The sequence below is a fragment of the Hemitrygon akajei genome, chromosome 10, assembly GCF_048418815.1.
Source record: "Hemitrygon akajei chromosome 10, sHemAka1.3, whole genome shotgun sequence".
Taxonomy (NCBI): Eukaryota; Metazoa; Chordata; class Chondrichthyes; order Myliobatiformes; family Dasyatidae; genus Hemitrygon; species Hemitrygon akajei.
Genome location: NC_133133.1, coordinates 133211612 through 133236951, shown reverse-complemented (window position 1 = coordinate 133236951; position 25340 = coordinate 133211612). Strand labels below are relative to the sequence as shown.

The 25340-nt window shown below is 43.1% G+C and overlaps 1 protein-coding gene across 6 annotated transcripts in view; it reads right to left on the bottom strand.

Annotated features, from left to right (window-relative positions):
- Positions 1 to 25340, bottom strand: part of dennd5b (DENN/MADD domain containing 5B) — a 275753-nt gene that overhangs the window by 64849 nt on the left and 185564 nt on the right. For all 6 annotated transcript variants that reach the window (XM_073058989.1, XM_073058990.1, XM_073058991.1 and 3 more), the window contains one exon: positions 5011 to 5544. In XM_073058989.1, the coding sequence (XP_072915090.1) occupies positions 5011 to 5544 (534 nt within the window). The remainder of the gene's footprint in view (positions 1 to 5010; positions 5545 to 25340) is intronic.

Below are 25340 nucleotides of genomic sequence, written 5' to 3'. Positions count from 1 at the left end.
CTTTGTCCCAAAGGATATTGGCTGCTTCTCAGTAAGATTTTACACGAATTCATGGGGAGGTTCAAACTCTTCTCTGAAATGAAAATTCCTTCTTCTGCAAAGTAGTCAAATCCAGGTGAGGGTGAAGTTGAGTGAGTGGGTGGGGGGGGGGAAGATGAAGTGAGAAGCTGAAAGGGGATAGGAGGAAGAGGCAAAGGGGCAAAGGGCTGCAGAAGAAGAAATCTAATAAGAGAACAGTGGGCCATGGAAGAAATGGAGGGAGGAGGGGAACTAGAGGGAGGTGATGGGCAGGTGAGGAGTAGAGGAGTGAGAGGGCAAGTGAGGAGCTTTGGTTAAAAGCGAAGACACAGAGACAGTCATGTTCTCAACCCATCTTTAATATTATAATCATTTGCTAGGCAAGGAGACCTATCTATAGGTGAATGTTCTTGTCTGGGCCCATGTGTCATTACTCTACATTCATGAAGGAATTTGCGTTCAGCTCCAGACATCTGCTGAGTTTTGTACCCCTCTGCCTCTGTGAGGTTGTCACTTAGCCACCTCCTTTCAAAGCTGAACATCCCAAATTTCAGGCGGTCTTCCCTGGAGGTCAGTCCGATGTTTCAGTCAACATAGGCCTTGATATTGGCACAGACAACAACATTACACAGCATAGTAGGGGCATTCGAACCAAACAGCCTGAACAATCTTCCCAATTCTCTACAATTTCTGAGTAGTCCTACCAAAGGATCCTTTCTCTTTTGAGAATTATTATTAATTTTGTTGCAAACACATTTTCTGACATTGCTTTGCAGCTGATAGCAACACAAGTAAAATAAAATCTTCTCTCAGCTGATGTAAAATAACCCTCGTGCCAATGCAAACAGATTTTCCCCAATGCATTCTCTCATAACACTTCATCTCCTCTGCCAACATTAGTAATCTCTAACCAGATTATCCCCTTCTCCTTCTTTCTGCTATTCTGATATGCGGGACTGCTGGTTTGCAAAACCATAAAAATCAGCAAGCTCATGCTAAGTGGGGAAAAGGACAAATTATTAAAATATTGTATTTAATAGATACATAATTTTTAAAAAGCATAAATAAGCTGAACAATAGAGTCAATGCACACATTAACCTATTTTGTAATTGGAAGGGTGACAATATGTTTTAATGTAACAGAATTGTCTTTCCATCTGAAGTTTGTAAAATCAACAAGGGAGTCAAAAAAAAACTACAGATGCTGGAAATCTGAAAATAAAACAAAGAATGCCGGAGGTCCTCGACCAGTCAAACAGTAGCACTAGCATGCAAGCAGTAGGAGCAAGCCTCCAGGCTTCTCAAGCCTACGCCACTATTCAATAGGATCATTTCTGATCAACCCCAGCCCTCGTCCAGATACCTGTAGCCCTCAATTCCCGCATCTTTCAAAAATTTATCTACCTCCACTTTAAATATCTCCTGTGATCTCACCTCCACAACACTCCTGGGTAGAGAATTTCTAAGATTTACCACTCTCATAGGCTACTGTGGAAAGTGAGGGAGGAGATTGCTGAGCCTCTGGCGATGATCTTTGCATCATCAATGAGGACAGGACAGGTTCTGGAGGATTGGAGGTTGGTAAGTTGATGGAGAAGATCCTGAGAGGCAGGATTTATGAACATTTGGAGAGGCATAATATGATTAGGAATAGTCAGCATGGCTTTGTCAAAGGCAGGTTGTGCCTTACGAGCCTGATTGTATTTTTTTGAGGATGGGACTAAGCACATTGATGAAGGTAGAACAATAGATGGAGCGTATATGGATTTTAGCAAGGCATTTGATAAGGTACCCCATGCGAGGCTTATTGAGAAAGTAAGGAGACATGGGATCCAAGAGGACATTGCTTTGTGGATCCAGAACTGGATTGCCCACAGGAGGCAAAGAGTGGTTGTAGACGGGTCATGATCTGCATGGAGGCTGGTGACCAGTGGTGTGCCTCAGAGATCTGTTCTGGGACCCCTACTTTTTGTGAATTTTATAAATGACCTGGATGAGGAATTGGAGGGATGGGTTAGTAAATTTGCTGATGACACAAAGGCTGGGGGTGTTGTGGATAGTGTGGAGGGCTGTCAGAGGTTACAACAGGACATTGATAGGATGCAAAACTGGGCTGAGAAGTGGCAGATGGAGTTCAACCCAGATAAGTGTGAGGTGGTTCATTTTGGTAGGTCAAACATGATGGCAGAATATAGTATTAATGGTGAGACTCTTGGCAGTGTGGAGGATCAGAGGGATCTTGGGGTCCGAATCCATAACAGGTTGACTCTGTGGTTAAGAAGGCATACTGTGCATTGGCCTTCATCAATCGTGGGATTGAGTTTAAGAGCTGAGAGGTAATGTTGCAGCTATATAGGACGCCAGTCAGACCCCACTTGGAGTACTGTACTCAGTTCTGGTCGCCTCACTACAGGAAGGACGTGGAAACCATAGAAAGGGTGCAGAGGAGATTTACAAGGATGTTGCCTGGATTGGGGAGCATGCCTTATGAGAATAGGTTGAGTGAACTCGGCCTTTTCTCCTTGGAGTGACAGAGGATGAGAGGTGACCTGATAGAGGTGTATAAGGTGATGAGAGGCACTGATCGTGTGGATAGTCAGAAGCTTTTCCCTAGGGCTGAAGTGGCTAGAACAAGAGGGCATATTTTTAAGGTGTTTGGAAGTAGGTACAGAGGAGATGTCGGGGTAAGTTTTTTTTTTACGCAGAGAGTGGTAAGTGTGTGGAATGGGCTGTTGGCAGCAGCCGTGGAGGCGGAAACGATAGGGTCTTTTAAGAGGCTCCTGGAGGCTACATGGAGCTTAGAAAAATAGAGGGCTATGGGTAAAGCCTAGGTAGTTCTAAGGTAGGGACATGTTCGGCTCAGTTTTGTGGGCTGAAGGGCCTGTATTGCACTGTATGTTTTCCATGTTTCTAAATTCCCTAACACTACATAAATTATTTCTCTCTTCTAACTATATATCTTGTTTGAAACTTTTCCTTGGTTGGAAACATCTTAAGATCTATCCTGTCATGCTCCTTAGGATCTTATAACCTTCTGATCTGCCCCCATTGAGCTGCCTGATCTTCTGTGCTCTATCCTTTGAGTCACTTCCAATACCGGCATATGCTTTCTTAAATAAAAGGTCTGAAATGGTACACATCGGAAAGAGAGACATCAAGTTAGCATTCTGGATCGATGATCTGATGAATATTCATACTTGGTCCTTGTTTGAGGGATCCGATGATAATGTCAAGTTATTTCAGTGTTTGCCTGCTCTTGGTCTCTTCCAGCAGCACTTGTGGGCAGGAGGAGGGTGGCATCTTACACTTCTGGATACTTTTGATGACAAACCAAAAGTGTCATGCAGCTAATGAAGGAAGGAATACTGGTTGGAAATGGATGGTTAAATCTTCATAGGATGGTGCCTGGGATGGAGCATTTCAGTTCTGGAGAAAGGCTGTATAAGTGGGGTACGTTTCCCTCATTACAGAGAAGACAGAGGGAGAAATTAATTGAGGTATACAAAATAATGAAGTGTGCAGTTAGGGTAGATGGTGAGAATTTTTCCTCATAATAAGATGTCTAAAATCATGGGGCATATATTTCAGACAAGGAGTAAGAGGGTTAGAGGGAATCATAGGAAAATATTTTAACCGAAAGGGTGGATGCAATCTCAAACTGCTTGAGGAAATAATGACAACAGGTGCACTCACAACATTTAACACAAGTATCTGAACAAGCACTTGAGTCCCCAAAGTACAGAAGCTTATGGACCAAGTTCTGGCAAATAGGGTTTGTATAGATATGCACTTGGTCACCATGGGCTGAAGGTTTGTTTCTGTGTTATGTAATTCTAAACAGTAGAGAATTTTGTAAAGATTGGGTCATCAAGAGACCAGTCACTTGAATACCCAAGAGCAATGACCTCAGGAAAGGAGCTTTTACTGATAATAATATTGGAAACTAGACTGGCTGTAGCTAAGTTCTCATTGACCCAGGCCAAACTTCTGCAGCAGATGTCATCAGAGCGTCAATAACACAGGATTGCTGGCACACACACACACACACACACACACACACACACACACACACACACGCACACACATACAAAAAACTTACTAAGCAAAGAGGAACTTTCAGGAGTTGTGACAGTCAGCAGCACACTACATTATTGCAATTGGTATCTGGCTCTCTGCCACAAATGTGTTTGTGTTCTTTCGATCCCCTTCAGCTAAGCATGTTGACAGTCCTCCTCCAGACTTCCTCCACTTCAAGTACGATATCTGCATCTGGTGTTACTGAAGCAGAACAGTGGTCCAGCTAATAGAGCTGCACCTCACACCCGGGTTTAATTCTGACTCTGGTGAAGCCTGAGTGCATTCTGTTCATTCTTGCTGTGATTGCATGGGTTTCTTCCCACATTCCACAAGACGTTATTTGACTACTGTAAATTGCCCCATGTGCTAGTGAGTGATAAATCTTGAGAAGGTTGATTAGGGGAGTCTTGGACAAGAGAGCACGACTTCAGGATTGAAGGAAGTCCATTTAGAACAGAGATGCGGAGAAAATACTTTGGTCAGAGGGTGGTAAATCTGTGGAATTTGTTGCCATGAGTGGCTGTGGAGGCCAAGTCATTGGGTGCATTTAAGGCAGAGATAGATAGGTTCTTGATTAACCAGGACATCAAAGGGTACAGGGAGAAGGCAGGAGAGTGGGGATGATTGGAAGAATTGGATCAGCCCATAATTGAATGGTGGAGCAGACTCGATGGGCTGAATGGCCTACTTCTGCTCCTGTATCTTATGGTCTATGGAAAGTTGAGAGAATAATAAAATTGGGGTTAATGTAGGATTAAAGGGGTGGTTGATGGATGACTTGGACACAGTAGGCTGAAGGACCCATTTCCCTACTGTGCGTCTGTAACTTTAAGGCTGGCTACACTTTTGGTAGCACCAAAGACCAAACACTCCAGTATTCTAACACAGGAGGGAAGGGGGTAGGAGGAGGGGTACCTTGTCAAAATTCTGCATCTGCTCTCGATTGGTCAGCCAGGACTCCATATCCTGTGTGGGCTGGATGACGAAGGCCTCGTAATCAGCGAACATCTGGGTGAAGCGCTTGGCGAAGACTTCGCGGAGTTGCACAGTTAGCTTGTAATCCCGCAGCTCTTCCTCGCTGCACTGGCACTTGGAGTCCTTCTCCTTCTCCGGGAGCACTGCAATTTCCATTTTCTCCACGGCTACCCCCGTCCGCTTTGCCAGGGCCTGAAGCCGTGCCAGGGTCTCGTTACCCTTCAGCAGTTCATACATGTTGATGGTGGTACTGGTCAGGTTGCCGTTCTTCTTGTCATTGGCCAGCTCATCCAACACCAGGTTCTTCAGCTCACTGGCACTCTCGCTACAGTGCAAGTTCCCCTCAGGAGGAATCCCAAACTGGAGCAGCACCTCTGAGATCTCCTGGATGAACTCCAGCTTGTTTGGGAACTGTGGGAAATCCTCCGGCAGGTCAATGAAGTGGTTGTCAATGTCCACGAAGCACAGATTTGCCTACAAGACAGATAAAAGGAAGGGTAATTAACAACTTTGCACTGAATCACTGGAATTGGCTAGTTAATTGGTTGCTGCAAGTTACCCCTTTGGTTGTAATTGGGTGGTAGAATCTGTGGAGGGGGCAATGAATCGATGGAAGGGAATAACAGCAAGGAACATTTATTGGGGACTGGGATTGTTCGGTGAGCAGACGTGATGGGCTGAAATAGGCTCCTTCTATATTGTCATGATACATACAGATGGTTGTATGATCGGGTCTCACTCTAGAGGCTCGAGTGTGTAATCCAGGTTGACACTCCAGTGTGGCTCTGAGAGAGCACATGTGACTGTCAGAAGAGCTATCTCACAATGGACCATCTCCGGCACAAAAAGTTTACATGTCACAATTACAAGAGTAGCAGCAATTTTTCTGGGACCTTGACCGACATTTATACCTCAACCATTATTACCAGAGGAGATTATCTGGTCATTATCATGCTTCTGCTCGTAGTGCCTGTCCGTGCACAGTGCCCTTTATGTTTCTATGCACTGCACCTATTGCACATCAAAGCAGCTTCAGCGCACCAAAACGTAATCTCCCTCAGTATACAAGAATGCACCTTGGAAAGCTGGATTCTTTTCACCACTGGGATACTGGAAAATAAAGCTTAAATCCAGTGTGAAACATTTATATCTCTTTCTCTACTGAAAGCTGACACTCTTTGCTGGTCCAGATACAAGGACTCTGAGCAGTATTTCTCCCCAATATCCATTACACTTGCCGATTTTTGATAGAGCAGTTCAGCAGAGCTTTTTGCAACACAGAGATTACATCTGAATTGGTTTCTGCCTTCTTCTAGCATCCACGGACATACATTTGCTGTTGAGATCAAGAGATCACTATCAATAATTTGAGGAGGCAGATGTACAAGCTTCTCACAAGACCATGAGTCCCAAAGCAACTGTACATCATCCTATCTCCACCTAAAACACTCAAGCACCTCATAAGAATGTGTGCAACTTATGAAGAACACTGATCCTCAAATTCACTTCCCCCAGATACACTACCCAACCTATATATATTGATAGTGAGCAATCTATTTGAAACCCATGCAGACCTTAATATGGAAAGTATGCTACAAGAATCTCACATGTTCATTTGGTACTAGCAGTCATTCATTTTGGTAATACATTTACTTTGAACTTGCTTTACCATGATGGGTACCAGGCCCTCACTGTGATCAAGGATTAAGGATCAACTTTATTCACCATATACATTTACAAGTATTAGGAAATTGTTGTGATGTGTTGGCCAGGATGCAATATGCAACATAAAACAACTTTCATCAATTGTAAAGTTCAAAATTAGAAGTATCAAAGTACATAGATGTCACCATATGCAACCCTGAGATCTGTTTTCTTGTGGACGTACACAGTAAATCCAAGAAACTCGAGGAAATCAATGAAAGACTGCAGCCAACAGGACGGACAAACAACCAATGTGTAAACGACAACAAACTGTGTGTAACGCCCTGGGAAGGCTTCACTGCTAACGTAATGGTTTTTCTGTCAAAGCAGTGTTTGGGTTATAGTTAGAGACTATGGGTGCTTTGGAATGTGAGCTGTCCAATAAGGGGAGTGACTTTTGTGCTGCAGTATGCTATCTATTTGAGTTGTAACAGCATAGCAAATTACACAGCATCCACACAAACCGGGCCGTGGGATGGGAGAGCCGTCTCAATCTCGCGGGTTTGGCGGGACGGGAGTGCATTTCCCTAGACTTACGCAGCCAAAGAAACCAGGCGATTTCATGTGCAAATACAAAAGGAAAATAAAACAGAAATAATAAATATTGAGAACATGAAATGAAGAGTCCTTGAAAGTGAATCCATGAGTTGTGGAAATATTTCAGCAATGGGGTGAGTGAAGTTTCCATACTGGTTCTTAGGGCCTGATGATTGAGGGATAATAGCTGTTCCTGAACTTGGTGATGTGGCTCCTGAGGCTTCTTGTACCTTCTTCCTGATGGCAGCAGTGAGTAGAGATCATGTTCTGGGTAGTGGGGGTCCCAGATAATTAGTTCTGCTTTCCTGTGACAATGCTCCATGTTGATGTGCTCAATGCTTGGGAGGACTTTATCCATGATGATTCATAGAAACATAAAACTGTTATAGCTGTATCCACTACTTTTAGTAGGATTTTCCGTTGCATTGATTTTTACCATAAAGAATAAATAATTACATAAAAATAGACATTAAAGGGTGGATATGGAATAAAATGTGCAAAAGTACATAAATACCAGTATGTATTTACAAGGTGAACAGCATTATAAAAAGTGGTTTCATCTGTCTCCAGTGTAGTGCAGTGATGAGGTGGTAGATGGGGGGGCGGTGTGGGTTGGGGTTGATCAGATTAACTGCCTGTGTGAAGAAGCTTTTAAGATGGCATAAAGTGAAAAAGGATCTAGTGCTTTCCCGGCAAAGTACTAAACCTAACAGTGAGTAGGAACCTGTCACTACCACCTCTCTTCCCTATATTTCCATGGTGTCTGGAAGGATCAGCAGGATCCTGAAGAAATACTGGATTAATACCATCCACAAACCATAAGGAAGCTCAAAATCCCAGTTTATGTGGGCCAAAGGTGGCCTGGGACTCAGGCTGGCTGCTGTTTACAGGGTTCCCTGTGAAAGCAGAGCAGTGTATATTGGCCAGACGGGATGCATGGTGGAAACCCGCATCAAGGAGCACAGGAAGTGTATCCGTTTGGGTTACCTGGAGAAATTGGCGGTAGCAGAACACTTGCATTCACAATTGCCAGACGATTGACTTTGACGGCACAAAACTACTGTGCCGCGCCAATAGCTTCTGGAACTGCCTGGTAAAGGAAACCATTGAAATAAAACTAGAGGAAGAGAATTTTAACAAAGACAAAGGTCTCTCTCGAAGTAAGAACTGGAATTTGATTGTATACAAGGTGGGAGAGAAGAAACCTGATTGGATGAGAACTAACCAATCAGAAGGAACGGATATAAATACCACCTGACTAGACATGACTGAACACGGCAGAGTTTGTCATCAAAATGTTGGTTATAATCAATACCTGTACCCAGCTGAAAGCCTGAAAAGAGCTTATTTGTCATGGCACGAAGTTTTTCTTTTAATTGTCCTATATTGCTTTCCAGAAAGGAGCACTTCTTATTCGCGGAACATGCAACCAGTGACGTTTTCTGCTGACCTGACTCCTTGCCGTAGTTGCTTGTGAGAGGAAGCTGCACAATTCAGACAATAATGACTGACGTGAGGATGCTCTCTATGATGGCAGTGTGGAATTGCTCCAGTATGTTTTGGGAAAGATGGAATTTTACCAACAGCTACAATATTCCATCTTCCCCAATGCATCCTATGATGAGTAACAGAATGGCACAAGGCCTCTCAGAATGAAGATACTCCTGTTAACTCTGATGAAGGCCCAAAGCACATGAAGACGTGAAGGCATTATGCTGGGTTTGGAAACGAACCGTGAAAACTGAACTGGTGGATTCTCCACCCAGTGAGAGAGAAATGCTATGCATATACAGTATACTCAACAGATTGCATTGCTGTAAGCAGAGACTGCAATAGGCCTCTCACTCATGCAGGTGGTGCAGGTCACTCTCCTCAAACACACATCAAGGTTTGCAAGCACTTGGTCCTTGGCAAACTGACCAAGGCACAACCAAGCCCTTTGATTTTTGCAGTACCACTAGCTCTCACTGAGGTATCCGGCATTACTACAGCTAGCAGCACTTCTCATTTTAACACAGCAAAACACGCAGATAACACTCTCAGCATCTCTCCAGAATGATGTAAGCACTGCCAAAGCTGTAATTTATATACTTTGCCTGGCATAAAGATATCAGAAGCAAATCTCAATAAGCTCGAGATCTGGTATTATTCCAAAAATGAAACACATCTTTCTGAAATAAATATAGATTTTTTGTTTATCATGTATTGCATTGTACTGCTGCCGTAAAGTTAACAAATTTCATGACATATACTGATGATATTAAACCTGATTCTGATTCTCAACTGTATTAGGATTATAAATCAGACAAGGGAGTCAATGAACCAATATTTAAGAATAGAATTCAGGGTTAATAGACCCTTGTTAAAATCATTTTCCTTTTTATCTGATACCTCTGCTTTAGTAATTCATCAAGCAAAAAGAGTAGGTCTTGGGGCTCCCTGTTCTGGTGAGCATTAGGTCATGAAGCATCTTTGGGAGCACGCAGACTGGAAAGTAGTTTACACCTCTCCTTGCCAACAACAACCCACCAATCACTCAAAATCTCAGCCAGGTTCCTCACCACCCACAATAGGTGTAAGCTGGAGCAAGACCCTTGTGGCAAGCTCCTTCCCACATAACTGTTCAAATGCCGATGTGGTACCGTAAATGTAATAGAATAAAAACAGTTTTTGCCCCATGCTGACTCTCAAACAATAACACTTTGACCATAAGATATATGAAGAAAATTAAGCCATTTGGCCCTCTGAGTATGCTCCGCCATTCCATCATGGATGATTTATCATCCCTCTCAACCCTATTCTCCTGCCCTCTCCCCATAATCTTTGATACCCTTTCTAATCAAGAACCTATTGACCTCCATTCTAAATATACCCAATGATTTGGTGACACAGCAGTAATGCTGCCACCTCACCGTGGCGGTGACTCGGATTCAATCCTGACCTCTGAAGCTGTCTATGTGGAGTTTGCATGCTCTCACTGTGACGGTGTTCGGTTCCTCCTAGATCTCAGAGATGTGCAGCTGTGTAGAGTACTGCCTGCTGTAATTGACCTCTGAGTGATAGTTGAAACAGGGTGCTGTTGACGGGCATGTAAGACAGAATACGCCATAGGAAAAATTGGGGAATGGGATATTTTTGGGATTACTCTGAGAGCTGACATAGACTCAATCGACTGAATGGACTCATTCTATATCATAAGAAAATAAGAGGTTAAAAAGAATAGCGTTCTGACAATTTTACAGGAAGCCACTGCCAGGATCTATGTGAAGTAATACATGTCAGTTCTCTCGAAGACCCAGTGACAAGTTGTGTGGTCAATTCAAAAACCAGTGTCCACGCATAGCAACACTCAGCACCTATAGGTGCCATGGAACAGTGGAGAGACTCGAAGGGCTGAAAGGCCTAATTCCGCTCCTTTGTCTTCGGATCTCAGCACCTGTGCAGCAAGCTATCAATCTCGCTGCTGCTGTGGCTCAATGCTCAGCAACAGGAAAGTGCACATGTAGTGTTCACACACACACACACACACACACACACACACACACACACACACACACACACACACACACACACACACACACACACACACACACACACACACACACACACACACACACACACACACACACACACACACACACACACACACACACACTGTACCAGACAGCACAGCTTGTCCACATGAGTACTATTAAATCTTTTGCAGAACCAGGGTCTTCTCGCCCACCTTAGTGTAAACCTCAAGGAAATAACAGGGAAAAAAAAATTAGTAAGACAGAAGATTCAACCTCCCATTATAAGAGTCATAAGAGACATGCCATACCTGTTGAACATTAGCAGTTCCAGTTTATGATCTCATTAGTTAACTAGAAATCTCAGCATGGAGCCAGGTTTCAAACTTAATTGGGGGCCTCCAGGGACAGCAGGGCCTTCATTTTTAAAGAGGCTGTTTTGATTTGGTTGGTTTATGTAAATGGACACATCATGCTTGAGACTGAACGAGGCAAAGCTGCATTAATATTTCCTGAAATTAACTGTGACTAAAAGGCAATGAAGGATAACTGCAAGAACTGAACCTTAGATTTCCCTTCAAGTTATTCAACAAAACAAAGAACACCAAGGGTTTGAGTCCCTTGGCACCAGCCTCATGTTATTACTATAGTCTGCAGGTAAGCCTTGGTACTATATACTAGTAGGTTATTTGTCTGTGATAACATTACAATCACCCCAAAACCTTCCCTAATCCAATGAAGCTGTATGGCTCAGCTGGATGCCTGTGATGTGCTTTGCTCACCGTTTAATGATAGGTCTGATAATCTCCCTACTGAGTTAATCTTTCCATGGCGAATGCCACTTGCATGCTGATGATGTCACTTCCTTCATTTCATGGCTGACTGATAGAGAAACCCTTGGCCTGCTGCACACAGTACTGGGCTGAGAAGTAATCTTCTGTTTGCTCCCTATCTTTATTCTCCCAAGAAAGGCAGCCATGGCGGGAAAAATTTCTGGGCTTTCCACATCAGAAACAGCAGTTTGACAAATCTTAAAAACACATTTGGTCCAAGTGCAACTCCATGGAGTTTTTTGCTCAAAATGTCTTGAATTTTTTGGTTGCTATTTTGGGTGAGCAAGTTCACATGCAATGTTAACCAAACTCACTACCTGTTGTAATTCTCCAATTTCCGGTAATTCCCTTCCCCTCCCCCTATCCCAGGTCCCTCTCTGCCTCTCTCCCCTTTCAACTTTCTGCTTCTTTATCTCTACAGTTCTTTCATGCTTATCCCCTCCCCCCTTTATCTTTCCTTTGATTGGTTTTCCAGCTGGCGCCTCTAGGCCCTACCCCTCCCCTATCTCTATTACTGGGCTTCGGCCCTCTCTTCCCCCCCATTCCTGATGAAGGGTCTCGGCTACTCTTTTCTCATGGATGCTGCCTGACCTGCTGAGTTCTTCCAGCGTTGTGTACGTATTCTTCACTACCTGCTGTGACTTCCCAGACCAAAACTCCAGTGCAAAGTCTCAGACTGAGCTTGATGCCCTGGGACAGAGGCAGTTCACCATTCAGCTGTTTAACATACGAAAATATCTCAGAATTCCATTTCTGAATGGTGCATTCTTCACTCCAGAACAAAGGCAGGGAAGTTCCACCTCCCGGTGGGTTGGAAGTCAGAAATAGCTCATCAATCAGCAAGTTGCCCCAGTGAATTGCAATCTTCCGATCAGGAACAAAGGCAAATGCAAGCTGATACTCCTGTATCTGCGAGCCCAACCACCCAGAGCACCGCTGAAATTTGAAAGCAGGGCTGTAAGCAACAAACATTTGTGAGCACACAATTCAACATTCCTTTCCCCTAACTCAGGTCTTCAGCCTAGTTTCATTTTCCTTGGAACTATTTTCACTACAACTGCTAGGAATGATTTGGACATCAGTTTGGAATGTTTATCTGTGGCATCTGAATTGAATTTCTTACATCCTTCACATACATGAGGAGTAAAAATCTTTATGTTACATTTCCGTCTGAACATGCAATGTGCAATTTATAGTAATTTGTCATAAATAGTATGTACAACAGGACAGTCAATATAACATAAAAATACAATTGTATCAGCATGAATTAATCAGTCTGATGGCCTGGCTCCTGTCCCAGAGCCTGTTGATCCTGGCTTTTATGCTGCGATACTGTATCCCAGATGATAGCAGCTGGAACAGTTTGTGGTTGGGGTGGCTCAGGTCCCCAATGATCCTTCGGGATCTTTTTACACACCTGTGTCTGTAAATGCTCTGAATAGTGGGACATTCACATTTACAGATGCTCTGGGCTATCCATACCATTCTCTGCAGAGTTCTGTGATTGAGGGAAGTACAGTTCCCATACCAGGTAGTGATGCAGCCAGGCAGGATACTCTCAATTGTGCCCCTGTAGAAAGTCCTCAGGATTTGGGGGCTCATGCCAAACTTCTTCAACCGTCTGAGCTGAGAGGCGCTGTTGTGTACAGACCATGTGAGATCTTTGGTGATGGGTATGCAAATTATTCTTCATGTTTAATGCTCTCTTTACTGGAGATTCTGTCTCACTAGAAACTGCCACTTAATCTGGCCTTCACCTTCATTCTGTTTCACTTGCTGTTATTGCTACACATTTATTATTGTTTATTTTTTTCTATTCGGGTTGAATAGAAGTGCCCAACGGTGATTTGTAATCTGGAGCGAAGTAGCTTTTCACTCCCAATTTTTATCAAACCACCACTGAAAGCATCCTATCAGGATGCATCACCACTTGGTATGATAACTGCCCTGCCCATGACCGTAAGAAACTGCAGAGTTCTGTTCACAGCTCAGCTCATCATGGAAACCATCCCTCAATGATTCCATCCATACTTCTCGCTGACTCAGTAAAGCAGCCAGCAGGATAAAAGATCCAACCTACCCTTGACATTCTCTCTTCCCCCTTCTTTCATTGGGCATGGATGCAGAAGCCTAAAACCATACCAGCAGGCTCCAGATATACAATATTGTAAGACAATTGAATGTTTCCCTGGTACAGTAAGACCTCACAACCCATCTTGTTATGATTTGCACCTTATTGTCCACCTACACAGCACTTTATTCTGCATTCTGTTACTGTTTTTATCTGTACTATCTCAATACACTGTGTACTGATTCAACCTGTATGGGCAGTATATACACTCTACCTTAGTACATGTAGCAATAATAAGCCAATTCCAGTTCCTAGCTTGGCTTTACCTTAGTGTCACGCAGGATGAGCAGACCTGGCAGACAAGAGTTGGTCATAGAAGGTTGAAAAGGACCATAAACTCAAGTCCCAACTTAAAACAGATGACAGGCCTTAGAATTACATTTTCAACAAGACCTGCAGAATTTTATAAAGAAACTGGGATATTGATAGGATTGTTTTTTTTAAATTACTATCAGGATTGAGTGTAAAGGTACTTTATGGAATGACTTCTTTAAGACTCAAAGATGGCCATTCCACCCATTGTGTCTATGCTAGCCAAGAAAGAATCACCCAGATTAACCCATATCCCAGTATTAGATTGGCAATCATGCAGGTCACAGCCAAACTCATTTTAAATATGATGCTTCTTAGATCTAAATTCTGGATGGGATATCAGGGCTCATCCCTCAAGCTCTCCAGCCAGTCCACGCCCATGATTTTTAACACCTCAGCTAAGGGAAATATGACTTTTCCTATTTTCTCTAGTTAATTTTATAGCAATAGAATACCACTTACAAGAAATATATGTACTGCAACCATGTAATTGGTTCAACATTTTGTCAATGTGCACGAGAGAAAATAATGATAATGTGTACATTTGCAAAAGACGAATCTTTCGCTCAGATGAAATACAGCTCACTGGAATTTTGGGCAAAATAAACAGCCCACAGTTGAAATATAATGGATCAGTCGACAAGGATTTCAAGATATTAATCAATATATATCCTGTTAATTTAATCCTTCAAGCTCTGGCAGCAGATTCTCGTTGAATTAATAATGCAAACGATTGTTGAATCACGATTAAAAAATACAATTCAACAATATTTATGTAAAAGCTGGTAGGAACAATCAGTGGTAATGCTGGGTTGCTTGATTAAGTAAGATAAAAGAGATGTCATTAAGCATCAGTTCCACTTGATTTAGAGCAGACTACACACATCAATCATAGCCTTGCTATTTTTATTGAGACAGAGGAAGGGAACACAGAGCATGTTGGAAAACAAGGAATGGAGTAAGTCAAGTTTGGAAGGTAAATATAATGGTGCTTGATAACATTTCAATCCAAGTTTGATCCAGAGCTATTTTGCTGGCTTTAGGAGTGAAACTGGTACACGCAACATGTGCTGCCTTGAGCACATACTGAAGGATGAAAACGTACACATACAACTGCACTGAAGATGCAGCGAAGGGCATATACATAAGCTCTGACTGGCTTGAAATGCTGGTGGTGTAGTGATCTTGAAGCGAGTGGTCCGGGTTTTGAGTCTGACCGGCTCCTTGCACGTTTTCCATCCATTTGTGCTAGGCTGAGCATCAAGCGAGCAACTCAGCCTCATAGAAAAGAGACAAAATGCTAAAGAAACGATGACGTTGGTGCCCGATGTGCCACAGGGAGAGGAATAACTAACTGGCCTGAAGGATGCACACTGTAAGCTGCTTTGAGTACTTACTGAAGAGCACAATCACAGTGATCCTGAAGTTCTGGATGAACTTAAGCTAATTTGGCTGTAGGAGCCATGTATCTATTTTCTATCTGTCTGTAATGTATTTTGTGTTATGTGTTTATTATGGGTTATAGTAATTTGTCACGTGAGTTGGGGCAAGGCAGAAGCAAATGAATATCTCTTCAGCTACTTTTTCAAAACTTTGGGCTGTACCCCATCTTGTCCAGGTGATTTATCCTCAAGTTTCCCCAGTATCTTCTCCCTAGTGATGGCCACTACCTTCTCCTTTGACCCCGATTCTCTTAAATTTCTGCCATGTTATTGGTGTTCTCCACTCTGAAGTACTTATATAATCCTCTGCCAGTTTTCTTTCCCCATTACTACTCCTAGTGGGCGGGGACTTGACATTCGATGTTCTGCTGTCCTCTGTTCAAAGTGTCCATTGTTTTTCAGACAGATTCTTAGTTATTACTCCTTCCCCACATGTTCCCCCAATCCTCTTCCCGACAGATCATTGTCCTGACTTCTTTCTTCATAGTCCAGCTGACCTTATCGTCCTAGCCCAGATCGCACCCTCCCCAAAGAACCAACTATCCCATTACCTCCCCTGTGATCATCTCTCTCTACATCACACCATCTTCCTATTACTACAGGATCTGTGCAAGGGGGAAGGTTGTAGCATAGGATATTTGTGTGAACCTCCTAGTGTAGAATCTGTTCCAGTATGCTTACATCATTTAGGGCAAGAATGTGAAGAAAATAGCCTCACGCTGGGAGTGAAGGTTGGGTGTGGGAGTTGTGTATTTAATACACAAGTAATATTTGAACAACATTGTAAACATGCTTTTTGACTAAGCATTCTTTGTTGTTTACACAATTCATTATGGGTTATATTTAAGTACGTGAATGGCATACATCATTACGCCGTGACTTATGCACGTGCCTCACTTAAGGTAAAAATGAAACTAACATACACGCATTCTGGACTCCCTTGTTTTTCTTTCAGTTAGTTTTAGAGTTACAAAACATAACTGTAGCAATGAGGAAGTTTTAAACGATCCTGAGATGACCACAGAGAGAAGTCTGAGTTTTAAAAAAATGCAGCAAGAATGGTCGAGTGAAAATAACAGTGCAGCATGTGCTTCTTTGGGAAGGGATAGAGATGGTTAAGATCAAAAAGGCAGATAATGGACAAATTCACAGGTTCATAAACAGTGAGAGCCGAGTAATAATAAACATAAATAAGAAAAAGAGCAGAAATGGCTGGCAGCATTGGAAAGATAGACACGTTCAATTGCACAAGAGATAACGGGATATTGTATACTGAGCAAATTGAGCAGTATTTTGAAGCAAATGAAGTAGCCAATGAGGAACAAGTACCAGTTTTGTTGTGTGCATTGGATTTTACAGCATACAGTTTACTTAGAAGTTTAATTGCTCCAACCAAATGAGCTGAAATGACAAACACGAGGAAATCTGCAGATGCTGGAAATTCAAGCAACGCACACAAAATGCTGGTGGAACGCAGCAGGCCAGGCAGCATCCATAGGGAGAAGCGCTGTCGACATTTTGGGCCGAGACCCTTCATCAGGACTAACTGAAAGGCAAGATAGTAGGAGATTTGAAAGAAGGAGGGTGAGGGGAAAATGCAAAATGATAGGAAAAGACTGGAGAGGGTGGGGTGATGCTGAGAGCCAGACAGGTGATTGGCAAAAAGGGTACAGAGCTAGAGAAGGGAAAGGATCATGGGGCAGGAGGCCTACGGAGAAAGAAAGGGGAGGGGAGCACCAGAGGGAGATGGAGAACAGGCAGAGTGATGGGCACAGAGGAAAAAAAAACTAAATATATCAGGGATGGGGTAAGAAGGGGAGGGGCATTAACGGAAGTTAGAGAAGTCAATGTTCATGCCATCAGGTTGGAGGCTACCCAGCCGGTATATAAGGTGTTGTTCCTCCAACCTGAGTGTGGCTTCATCTTGACAGTAGAGGAGGCCATGGATAGACATATCAGAATGGGAATGGGATGTGGAATTAAAATTTGTGGCTACTGGGAGATCCTGCTTTCTCTGGCGGACAGAGCGTAGGTGTTCAGTGAAACAGTCTCCCAGTCTGCGTCAGGTCTGCCCTCACCCCATCTGACCACCACCCCACTCGGGATAGGGTTCCCCTTGTCCTCACCTACCACTCCACCAGCCTCCGGATTCAACGTATAATTCTCCGTAACTTCCGCCACCTCCAATGGGATCCCACTAGCAAGCACATTTTTCCCTCCCCCCCTCTTTCTGCTTTTCGCAGGGATCGCTCCCTACGCGACTCCCTTGTCCACTCGTCCCCCCCATCCCTTCCCACCGATCTCCCTCCTGGCACTTATCCTTGCAAGTGGAACAAGTGCTACACCTGCCCTTACACTTCCTCCCTCACCACCATTCAGGGCCCCAGACAGTCCTTCCAGGTGAGGCGACACTTCACCTGTGAGTCAGCTGGTGTGGTATACTGTGTCCGGTGCTCCCGGTGTGGCCTTTTATATATTGGTGAGACCCGACGCACTGAGCAATTGTTTAATGTGTAGAATCTTACAAGAAAGCATTCAAAAACGGCTCCTAACTAAAGCATGGCTTACATTTAAATGAGCAGTTAAAACCGCTGTTTCAACAGAAACAACAGGGATGCAATTGAGTTGCAGTCAGGAATGAAAGTGAGCATGAGCAAAATTGCAACATCTAAACAGAAACCTGTCTGGCTGAGCAAGTTGTACCAGGGGCTCACACGCAGCAGACCAAATGCAGATTTAAAGGTGAAACTTGGAGAAAATGCCACAGAGTAGGACACGTACAAAGAGCATGTCAGGCAGATGAAAATAAATGGACTGCACAGGAAAGAGAAAAGGATAAACAGACAAGTTGCAATTGCAAAAAGAGCACTAATCTGCATGCTGTTGATGAAAAATCTGATTATAATGAGAGTGACACAGGACTGGGTAGCCTTTAGGTTTATAGTGTGAAAACTAACAATAGGCAGACAATATGGCTTCTTCCAGAAGTGAACGGCACATTAATTATAATGCAGCTGGTCACTGGCTCAGCTGTTTCAGTCATTCCTCTAAATGAGCTTGAGTGGCATTTTAAAGATATGGAACTTAAGTCTGCAGGTATACAGTTAAGAACTTATACTGCAGAAAAGATAACTCCTGTGGGAATGACAGTAATAACAATGAAATACAACAACCAACAAGCCACATTGGGTTTGTATGTTGTAAAAACAGGAGGGACAGCATTGTGAGGCCATGACTGGCCAAGCCAACTACAACTTGGTTGGAGATCCATCCATTATTTGCATGCCATATCCCCTGCAATAGAGTAAACTGAAAGTAAATTAAGAAAGGTACTGGATGATGCCACAGCAGTGTTCAAGGATGGCATTGGAAAACTCAAAAGATATCAAGGGTAAGATTGTGTTAAATGACAATGTCATACCCAAGCTTTACAAAGCCCATCCAGTTCCTTACATCATTTGTGACAACATAGCCAGTGAGTTAGATCACATGGGAGGTTAAAGGAATTCTTTCCAAGGTTGAGTGGAGCTCATGGGCAACACTAGTGGTTCTACTAACCAAAAAGAATAGGTCTGTCAGGATTTGTGGTGATTTTAAGGTCACTATTGACCTAGTACTGACAGTAGACCAATATCCTCTGCCCAGGATGAAGGGTATCTTTGCAAATCTTTCTAGAGGAAAACACTTCAGCAAAGTCATCTTAGCTGAGGCCTACCTACAGATGGGGATGGAAGAAGAGTCCAAAGTATTTCTCACCATAAACACTCACAAAGGGCTTTATCAGTATAATAATTGTTTCTGGAGTAGCATCTGCACCTACACTCTGGCAGAAGGTTATGAACGAGGTGTTGCAAGGCTGCCCAGGCATCAATGTTACCTGGAAGACATCACTGTTACCAGTAAGGATGAGAAGGAACATCTCCAAAATTTCAAGACAGTGTTAAAAAGATTGGAAGATTATGGACTCAAAGCATAATGCAACAAGTGTGAATTTGTAAAACCAAGCATCACCTACTTAAGTTACACCATTGATGCACAAGAATTACACGAGTGTCCTGAGAAAATTCAAGCAATGGTGGACACCCCAAGGACAAAGGTTGTGACACAGTTGTGATCCTTTCTAAGATTTGTCAATTACTATAAAAAGTTCCTATAAACTCTGGCTACTGTGTTCTACCCCTTGATCTCGTTACTAGAGATCAGGAAGAAATGGCAATAGACAAAGCAGTATGAAGTGGCTTTCCGAAAGGCAAAGGAAATGGTGATGTCAGACACTGTACTCACACCTTATGATCCTTATCATCCAATGAAGTTTGCTTGTGATGTCTTGCCTTATGGTACAGGTGCAGTCATGCCACATGTTATGTGGGATGAAAGTGAATGCCCCATAGCCTTTGCATCACATTGTTATGGTCCGGTCCGGAACCCGCATTTCGGGTCTTGATCCGGTCCGCAGACTCCGGGTCTTGTAGCCATCCCTCCTTTCGTCCTTGAACCCAATTAGTCACACCTGTGGATCATTGTGGCTTGTTGGAGGCTCAAGGAGGCGCACCTGATGCCCATCGGCTGGCGGTGTATATAGGGGGCTCTGGGACTGCGTGGAGTTGGGGGTTGCCCTGGTTTGGAGTTCCCTTTGTTAAAGATGAGTTCTTTGAGTAAGTCTGGCAGTCACTCTGGACCTAGTTCCCTCCCTATCCCTTGCCTCTGTTGGGCAAACCTGGTTGGACTGCTGTTGCCTGGTGGGGGAACTCTACCCCTTTCCATCCCTTACTGCTGACAGGTTGTGCCCTGCATCCTACCCAGGTGCTCTGTGACCTGCTCAGGCTCCCGTGTTCCTGCTGGGAGGTCCGGGCCCTGCCTAGGAGTTATGCGGCCCGACCACTGAACTCCGGGATCCGCCTTGCCTTGCCTGAACTGTAAGACTCTCCTGGAACCCCAGAATCACCTTGAACGTCACGTCCCTCACGCACACCACAGTCACCACATCTTGTCTATCGTTTAGTTGTTCCCGTCCTGCCCCTAGTACTTCAGTGCCTGTGTCCTGCATTTGGGTCCAGCCTCCTGTCCCCTTATGACTCACATTCCCTTACTGAGGAAAAAAAATGATTGACAGAGAGGCCTCAAATCCGGTTTGGGGTATAACATGTTTCAGCCAGTACTTAAATGGGAGAGAGTTTAACCTCATTCCTGGTCATCAACCATTAGTGTCCATTTTCAATCCACAGAAGGGTGTTCGACTAACAGTAGCAGTTCAAACACAGCTCTGTTTCTTGGAGGACAGAATTACAAGATCAAATTCAAGAGGGCAACTAATCATGGAAATGCTGATGGAGCACCTTGGAGAAAAGAGAAGAAAGGTGTCCAGAGCTGTCAGAACCTCTTCCTTCAGTCCCAAAATCAACTCCTAAAATCAGCATGGAGGAGGTATCAGAACCTGAGATTTTCTTCACAGCCACAATCTCACCTGTCAAGCAGAGTGACCACCACCCCCCCCCCCCCCCACCCCAACCTTGCCAGGAAAGACATTATTTCACAAGAATAAGGTTAAATATTTAGGCTTGAATTGGACAATTTAAAATTTGCTATGCTATGGATGTATTAGTTGTATAGTATACTGTGCATATAATTAAGATGCATTTTTCATTGAGTTGGGACTTGTAGCCAAGCAGGGAGGAGTGTTGTGCATTTAATACTTACAGAATATTTGAGTAATATTGTAAATGTATTGTTTGATTAAGCATTCTTTGATGTGAACATAATTCATTATGGGTTATATGTAAAAGTATATGAATGGCAGATGTCATTTCGCCACTACATTATATGCACACACCTCGATTAAGGCAAAAACAAAACTAACATAATCACATTCTGGACTCCTTTGTTTTCCTTTCAGTTTTTTTTTCATGTCTTGGAGTCACAAAATGTAACAGGAGTACCTTCTACAAAACTGATTTACACAACTGCTCACATGAGTAACCACTGCATCATGCGTTAGATGAATACTAAACTTTGATCTGCTTTGTGTGCATAAGCGAATGCTGAGTAGTACAACCTTGCAAATATACATTTGTACTGTGTTCTGATGCAGCAAAGAATGCCACTGCATACAAAATCAGTGCCACATATAGTCTACCAGCACAGTAATTTAAAACTTCAGACTGTGATTGTGTTTGTGTAGAACCTGCTAGAAATATATATCCTCCTGAGCCCTGGATCTCGGAATGGCACTCATCCAAACTGCTGATGTGAAGATGAATACATTGTACTCTCAATTAACCTTTGGCAGTTTAGCTTAGGCAAATCAATTGACGTTGGCTGGATCAACCTGGTCATTAAACTCAGCAGGGGTCCATGGCTATCTCAGAGGTTTTCCTGAGATGATCCCACTTAATTTGACTCTAAGATTCATAATCAGTCCAGTTTTTAAACCAATGTACAATATATGGGTGTTTATTTTATTGGGGACTATTTTGATGCTTGGCTGAGAATACAGGGGCAATTATAGTTATCCAACATTTAAACAGATGTTCAGTGACTTCTGTTCCAAATAATTTCTTCAGACAAGCAAATAGCCGTACTGGCAGCACATACTGCAGTCAATTCAGAGAGTCGCTTGGCAGCATCATCTCTGTAATGGTCATCCAGTGGGCTCACTTGCTCAAGGCAGTACACTCATGCTTCTGGATGGAGCTATGCCAGCCTCACTGTAGAGTGTAGCACTGATCCAATTCATGTTGTACTTCCAGCATTGAATGTAGTTGTAAACTCAAGATATTGAAGATGTCCTTGTTGTCAGTATACAGTACAGGGAGTACAATACAGTATACAGGGAGCACTGGGGTGAACACTGATGTATGTCACTGGTTACGTTAGCTACAATTTTATCAATAAAGTAGCTGGCTGATATAAAGCAGTTAGGGAATAAATTGCTGACAACAGGAAAATTTTTACTTGGGACAAAAGCATACAATTAAACTCCCATTCAACTCTGTCATTCTCTCTTGCTGGACAGGTGCCACAAACCTTCTGGTTTCTTGGTTGAATAAGCTTTAGAAGTACAGACTTCAGTATCACTTGCTGGTAGGTTAAGAGGCAATACACACAGCCTGCCCCTGAGTTCACTTGTAATCTGTAGGTAAGCACTTCCAGTACAAGTTCCAAGAATCAATTGGAACTGGGAGTCCTTCCAGGCTGTTTCTTCCCAAAAAACGGCAACCTACCTCCAGCTGAGATTCATTAAGCACAGTGTAGATTGACAATTATACCAGATGCTCCTAGCTTGTGGGGCTCATTTCCAGACTGGACATAGAGTTGTAAGGAGGAAAGGTACAGCCACAGGGGTTATTATCAAAATCAGCAGGGGGAGAAAACACAGTGAGACTTTGGATGGTTGGAAATGCACATTGGAGAGAGGTGATGGATCCGCACTGGTTGGGTGCAAGGTTCAATGGCTCTGATATTACATCCAAGTCCTTGTGGATGGTTGAATGTGCACAGTAGAGTCTTTCCCCCCTCAATCACTTGCCACTGTGCTGAGTGAATATTGGATAAAGATTTGATTGGGGGCAGATGAGGGATGGCGATTAGGTTGGAAGAGAATCAAAGAATCAAAATGGTGGAGGGGATCATGTAGTGTGGGGAAAAAACATTATGGGGGTGGGGTGCTTCAGCTCTGGTTAAATTCTGCTTCAGTGTGGAAAGAGAAGCACTCATGGATGTATTGTGAGTGAGCATTGTACATGATATCATGTTATATGGTTTCCAGTCACCAGTGAAGCAAGCACTACATAGTAAAATTTCTAGTTCCTTGAATGGATAAGGTGTCTTTCACAAACTCGGGACATCCCATTCACTTTGTAGCCAATTGAATATTTTAGGAATGTAACTGCAGGGAAAGTCAATTTGCGCAAAGCAAGTTCCCATAAACAATGTGACAAGACCATTAGTGCTGGTAGGTGATGAACATCGGTCAATGTGCCATAGCTAAATTGCCCATTTTTCTCCAGAATAGCACTACAAAGCACATGCACAACCTGAAATCAATATATTCTTGGATGCTGCAGGAATCAAGGGAAATAAATTTGTGTAGAAATGTGGCAGACATGGTCTTACTGAATGGAAACAGGTACGAGGGGCGGAATGGACTACTGAACCTTCTGTTTCATGTTGCAATCTATTAGGAGTTTCAATTAAATATCACGGCCATTCTCAGGAAGGCAAATGTTTGGCTGCCATTAGATACATCAAACCGGACATTTGCTTAACTTTTTCTAAGAACTCGGATTTTCACTTTATTTTGACACATTTATTATTTAACTCACACTAGAAAATGGGCCATGTGAGCTGTGGAAATATTCAGAAGCCTGGCAGCTGTTGAGACAGCTGCGAGTTATTGGATGACAGATTTCTCCAAATTCAAATACTCACACCTTCTGTAACACTCATTGCCAGCTTATTTCTGCCAACCCAGCTCTGGCCAATGACTGGTGCAATGCTGGAACTTATATTTGTTCTGACACACTTTAAAGTGTCTCTTTCACTGACTCCTTCCAAGACAGGCAAGTTAAATGCAAAACATACAATTTTGGAAAAAGATTAAACTGGTCAGTTCCTCAAACTCACCCCACTACTGACTAAAGTCATAGCTGTCTCATTAAAAAAAAATGACTTGATCAAGTTGATTTCAAATTCAAACCATAGTTTGTATAGGTGTGTGGATGGTAGGGGTACGAAGGGCTATGGTCACGGTGCAACTTGATAGCAGTAGGCTGCTTGAATTGTTTTGGCAGGGACTAGATGGGCCAAACGTCCCGCTTCTGTGCTGTACTTTTCTTTTCAGGTCGATGGGCAAAGGCAATTAAAATGGTTTTGGCATGGACTCGATGGCCCAAAAGGTGTTTCTGTGCTGTACTATTCTATTCTATGACTAGGACTCTTAAAATTAAACTGGATTGGATTCGAGGTCATCACTGGTCAAATCTGTGTTCCAATGAAGTAACCAGCTGGCATTAAAACTTTAATGTGAGCAACAAGTCACCACTCTCTCCTTCTCACACACGTACACACACACACGGACAAGAATCCAATATCTCTGATCGAGCAAAATCAGAACTCCTGATATGCAGATGTCTGTTCAGGGTCTGGGCTTATTTACAATCTTCCCATTCTGTCAAATGCACTTCCTTCTTCACACAATAGTGTAGAGCTTACAGAAATATAGTATTGTGGATGCCATTCAGCCCTTCAATCTTCTTATGCTATTCAAATTGGTTATAAACAAAATAACAGAACTCCACTCACCCACCTTCGATTCTGTAACTCTTAGCCCATTTGCCTTATAAAAACGTATTAGCTTCTAGTCACACAGCTTCAATTTACCGGTATATTCTGCCTCACTGTCATTTTGGGATGAAGTTCTGGAAGTTAAGTACTCTGTATGTGAAGAGTACTGTCTTCAGAATCACCAAAGATTCTTGTCAATTTCTATAGATGCATGATAGAGAACATTCTGACTGGCTATATCACAGTTTGGAGGCTCCCAGTTACAGGATTTCAAGATGCTGAAGAGGGTTATAAACTTAGCCAGCTCCATCACAGGCACAACCCTCCCCTCCATTGAAGACACCTTCAAGAGGCAGAGCCTCAAGAAAATTAAGATCATGAAGTACCCTCACCATCTGCGACATGCCCTCGCCTTGTTACTACCATGGCGGAGGAGGTACAGGACCTACACTCAATGATTCAGGAACAGCTTCTTCCACTCCACCATCAAATTCTTGAACACTCTCTAAACACTATC